The following is a 5,375-nucleotide window of genomic DNA, read 5'->3' as shown; positions in this document are numbered from 1 at the left end:
GATTCAACCTCCTGCCCCCTCCCCCAATCCGTTCTGGTACTGAACCAAGAATAAGAAGAGCTGGTGAGAAGAAGACAATGAGTCACAACCTTTGTTGAGACTAAAATCACAAGAAATGGATTTTTCTAGATTACTCGAGCTGTGTGCCACCGCTGGGGAGGCAGGGAGCAGGGGACACGCTTTTCTCTTTGTGACAAGGGTGTGCCACTCCCATTATTGATGAGCTGCAAGTTTCATGCTTGTTCTTATTCCCAGGGAGAGAGCAAGAGCTCACAAGACACCATGGAAATGGCTGTTGAGGAGGCTGTGTTCCCACCTACCAACCTCACCTCCAGCAATCAGAGCAGCTGCAATGTGCACAACTATCACTTTTCTGCCAAAGTCACCTTCTCCCTCTTCTACGCTGTCCTGCTGGTGTTTGGTGCCTGTGGGAACATCCTGGCCCTTTGCATCACCTTCCAGCGCAGGAAGAAGAAACTCAATTCCACCAACCTCTACCTAGTGAACCTTGCCCTCTCTGATGCCCTCTTCACCCTAGCATTGCCAGGCAGGATTGCCTATTACATCCTGGAGTTTGACTGGCCCTTTGGGGACTGGTTCTGTCGGGCCACAGCCTTCATCTTCTACATGAACACCTATGTGGGCATCTACTTCATGACCTGCATAAGTGTAGACCGCTACATCGCTGTGGTGCGCACCAAATACCCCAGCAGGGTCCAGAGGATGAGCCGTGCCAGAGGAGTCTGTGTCCTCATCTGGTCCTTGGTGTTTCTGCAGACGGCACCACTGCTTCTGAGGCCCATGACACGGAAGATGGGGAACAAGCTGACATGCATGGAGTACTTCAACTTTGAGGAGATTCCCAAGCTGCCCTACCTGCTGCTAGGTGCTTGTGTGCTCAGCTTCTTCCTGCCTGTGGGCATCATCCTGGTGTGCTATGTGAGGATCAACCTCAAGCTCTGCCAGACGGCCAAGGAGAATCCGCTGACAGTGAAGAATGGGCACAGCTACCGGGCCTTCATCGTCATCCTGGTGGTGCTGCTGGCCGTCCTGCTGTGCTTCAGTCCCTACCACCTCAACATTGTCCAGTTCATGGTCAGGAAGATCCTCTACCAGCCATCCTGCCATGAGCAGCAAGCCTTCAAGACATCTCTGCAAGTCACTGTGGCATTCATGAACCTCAACTGCTGCATCGACCCTATCATCTACTTCTTTGCCTTCCGGGGCTACAAGCAGAGGCTGCTCATTGTCTTGAAAAGTGGCTCCAAGACCCACTCTGAGAGCAACAGCATCAGCCAGCCTCCTGGTTCCATCTCTGTGTAGTGGCAAAAGCCCCTCCCTTTTGCTCTGGCCTGCAGTTTATGGACTGTCCCCAATTGCAGGAGCCAGACACCAGCTGCAGAGTAGGACCAGCACCTCCAGCAGGCTTCATTACTTTGCTGCCTTAAGCCAGGGGCTCTTGCAAAGCCATCCCAACCAGGACACAGCTGTGCCTGTACCTGCACACCTGGCTTCTGTGCTCAGCACTGCTGGACCTGCTGTCATGGAGGATAGCGAGGCCCATCTTCATCCCAGCTCCAGTGGAGGCAGCTCATGCAACTGCTCTGGCTGGCAAACACAGCCAGGGGTTTCCCAGCTCTGCACTGCACCATGCTTCCACACCTGTCCTGCATCCCCTGTGGGTCTGCTGTCTGCTGATAACTACCATGGCTGTCCTGACCTCCCTGACCCCTTCCTGGAGTGCTTGGGCAGCATCCCTGCAGGTATCAGGGCAACCAACAAGGAGCCTACACACTCAGCGCATTTCACGAAGAGGCTGGGATGTTACTTCTGCACAGAAAGTCACCTGCAGCTCTTCCTCTACACTGACAACAGCAGCTTCACTCTTCCCCTGCACAGTGTCCCCATATTGCACTCGGGCACTGGATGGGCCAAGCAGTAAGCAGAGTGCATGGCAGCTGCCAAAAAAAGCCTATCTTCAAGGGAGGGGCACTGCTGCTGGGAGTGCTGCTGCCTGCACCTGTTGCTTGGGCAGCTGCTTCTTTGCCAGAGTGCCTTCCCTCACAGCTGAAGGTGCTGCGATTGCCCTGGGACCTGCTGCCAGAAAGGGGATGCTGGGGCTGGCCTGGCTCACAAGCTCCTGCAAATGTGCCCTGGGGGCACTTCCCACCTCTCCTTAACTTGGGGGAAGTGGAGGAAAGGGGACAAGGACTGAGGGTGGTCTTACATGATTTTGGCTGACTTTTGATTTTGCTTGAGCCCAGTGCCCTGATGAGTCTGAGAGCTGTCCCAAGGGCAGGTTACATGTGACCTATTGCCAGAGTGAGAGGAGAAGCCCTGAGACTGGGTTCCTGCTGACATTTGAGCCTGTGGATAAGAAAGTTGGTAGGAGCTGGGACCTCCTCAGGCTCTTTTCTGAAGTCATTGGGTTGCAAAAACCACCATACCTTAAGATTTCACAGCTGGTCTTCTGTTTGAAATTGGAAGGGAGAGAGGCATGCACAGAGACATGAAAAAGGAAAAAAAAAAGCAGCTTATTATGATGGAAAGTAAACCTGAAGAAGTTTCATGAACGGACGCTTTTCATTGTAGCAAATCATTAAGGTAATAACCTGTCTTTATGGCTAGAAAGTTAGTAATAGTCATGCACTGCCCTTAGTTGTTTTAACTGCACATGAATGAGCTTTTGGATGGTGATGGTTTTACTTATGGTAACTGTAGCATCCTGAAGGCTAAGAGAGATGCCCAAAATAATTCAGGTGAGAAAAGGACACTAGTAGGTCCTTTCAGGAGGTTATCTGAGCCCTCCTCAAAGCAGGTCTCTGCTTGCCTGCAGAGAGCCTATGCCCCAGAAAACATGCTACGATGGAAAAGGAAGAGCTGGTATGCATGAATATAATTACATTAATGGTCTAAACACCCTAAAGGAGCCTGGCTAGACTGAGTGTTGCTGTGTAGCTATGGTGCCCTATTAACTTGTCAAAGAAGTGTTGGCTGATAGTCAGGGACCTCTCTGCATCACCTCATCCAGCAGCCTACTCAAAGCAGAAATATAGCTGGCATAAAGTCAGGCTGTCAGTGTCGTCGTCTAGCTGAGGTGTGGAAAATCCAGGCAAGGAGGCTGTTTCTGCTGAGGTGATGGTTCCTATGGTGCATCGCCCTCTGGATGAAAGTGTTTTCCCCCACCATCCAGTCTGAACCTCCCCATCCACAGCTGGTGGTTCTTGCCCCTAATACAACCTACTCACACTAAGAAGAATTTTTGTCATCTTTGTAACTGAAATTCCTGTGTGACCATGGTGGGAGCTGCCAGGAGAACAGTGGTATGTAGCTATCGGTCTCAGCTATCGGTCCACGTGAACGCTGGAGTACATGCAGGGGTGGACAGCCCTCCTTCTCAGGGCCAAGGCATAGAGATGTTTTGCCAGGCTAGAACCTACAGCTGAAGTGAAGGCAAATCTGTGATGAAGCCTTCTCAGGAAAAGGTGAAGTACAAACACAGCCTTGCTTGCTCCTTGTTGGGCTCTACTTTTCTCCAAAGCAGTTTATGAACAAAGCTGTCCCCACCTTCCATCCTTTTGCCACCAGTAAGAGCCTTTGGGGAAGGACATAGGTGAACAGTTTAATGTAGTGCTGCAAAATGAGAATATTGAGTTTGTTCAGCCCTGAGAAAAGAAGGCTCAGGGGAGACTTTATCACTGTGTTCCAGTATTTAAAGGGCAGCTATGAAGAAAATGGAGACTCCCTTTGTACACTGAGTGACATGGAAGAGATGAGAGGTAATGGGTACAATTAATCTCGTTGAGATTCCAGTTAGACACAAGAGGAAAATTTTTCACAACAAAGACAATCATCCACTGGAATAATCTCCCTGGGAAATGGTGGATTCCTCAACATTAGACACTTCCAAGATTCAGCCAGATAGGGTTCTGGGCCATCTTGTTTAGACTGTGCTTCTGCTGAGAAAGGTTGAACCAAGTGATCCCTGAGGTCCCTTTCATCTTGCTGTTCTATGATTCTATCTTTCCATGGTACGAAAATGGCAGCATGCAGGAGGCCTCCCTCCTCTGGGCTGATGCCAGCCCAGGGCCCTTTGCTTTTGAAAATACCCACCTGAGGACAGCAGGCAGTTAGCTGGGGATGAGGATACACCCAAGGGATGGAGAAGGAAGAGAGTTAGACAGAATGGGTGAGAAGGAGAATTTCCTAAGGAATCCTGTGTTGCCTGAACCAGCTCACACTGGGGGTGTTCCCTTGCTGCTTGAAAGCAGAGCATTTTCCTAAAATCAAAGAGCATTCTCTCTAGAGGAACGGTTAACACTTTTTCTGCACTTCATTCACTGCCTGATCCAAACTCTTTGCACAATGTTTCCTCTAATCTGCTGCCCTGTTCACCAGGCAGCCAGAAGCTGGCATCAGGCATGTTTCCCACTTGTCTCTTTGCCCCATGGATGAACCCTCTGACAACCATCCTGCCCTTCACTACTGGCTCTGCTTGACCACTGCTGCTCCTGAGGTGCAAAATGCCTTGGGAGTCTCCCTCGGCTGCTGCCATGGGCTGGGGGATACCTGTGGCAGAAGGACATCAGGGGCGAGTGGGCTGCCAGCCCCAGAGGAATACCAGCTCTCGCCCCGAGGTCCCACAGGCCATGGCAGGAGGATGGGACTCAATGCAGCTCGTAGCCTGTGCAGTGCTGCTCTGCCAGAGGAGCAGGGCAGCGGTGGTTCTTGCCATAGGAGGGAGTCAAAACTACTACAGTCCAGGGTTAAAAACACACCGACAAATCTAAAAACACCCGCTGGAGATGCAGGTGGTGCTTCCCCATGCGCATACTGCCACCTAGGGACGCGGTGTATTTAATAAAGAGGTGTACAGCCAGCACACGGTAGCACAGTGGAATCCTTGAAGGCTTTCTGTGTAAGACTAGATAGAAGAATTTTTTTACAATGAGGGTGCTGAAACACTGGCACAGGAACCATTTAAGGTCATATTGTCTGGGGCTCTGAGCAACTTGACCTAGTTAAAGATGTCCCTGCTCACTGCAGGTGACCTTTACGAGTCCCTTCCAACCCAAACCATTCTATGATTTGCCATGTTAACCTGTCACAGTGGGTCAACAGCTGGACTCGATGATTTTAGAAGTCTTTTCCAATCAAAACGACTCAATGATTCTGTGATTATTTCTTACCTCACCCTAGACTGCAGCCTATTCTCATACTGTCTTCTAAGAAGTGAAAATGGGATTTTCATCTAAGGGCAGGTTTCATGACACTGCCATAACTGTGTATAATGATACATGTTATATAGGTACATTGTGCAAACTGAGGTTTTTATTAGCAAATTCATGCTGTGATCCTCATAGCCCAAAACCCAA

The 5,375-nt window shown here is 50.2% G+C and overlaps 1 protein-coding gene across 1 annotated transcript; it reads left to right on the top strand.

Moving 5' to 3' along the window:
* Positions 1 to 288: 288 nt before the first annotated feature.
* Positions 289 to 1,323, top strand: LOC128973676 (G-protein coupled receptor 183-like). Its single transcript, XM_054390058.1, has one exon. The coding sequence runs from the start codon at positions 289 to 291 to the stop codon at positions 1,321 to 1,323; it is 1,035 nt and encodes a 344-aa protein (XP_054246033.1).
* The last annotated feature ends 4,052 nt before the right edge of the window (positions 1,324 to 5,375 follow it).

Source organism: Indicator indicator, chromosome 1, assembly GCF_027791375.1.
Source record: "Indicator indicator isolate 239-I01 chromosome 1, UM_Iind_1.1, whole genome shotgun sequence".
Taxonomy (NCBI): domain Eukaryota; kingdom Metazoa; phylum Chordata; class Aves; order Piciformes; family Indicatoridae; genus Indicator; species Indicator indicator.
Note: the sequence above shows the minus strand (reverse complement) of the source record. Positions and strands in the feature narration are given on the sequence as shown.

What these genes read in the sequence shown, in the direction of transcription:
- LOC128973676 (XM_054390058.1), top strand. Translation starts at nt 289, where the DNA reads ATGGCTGTTGAGGAGGCTGTGTTCCCACCTACCAACCTCACCTCCAGC.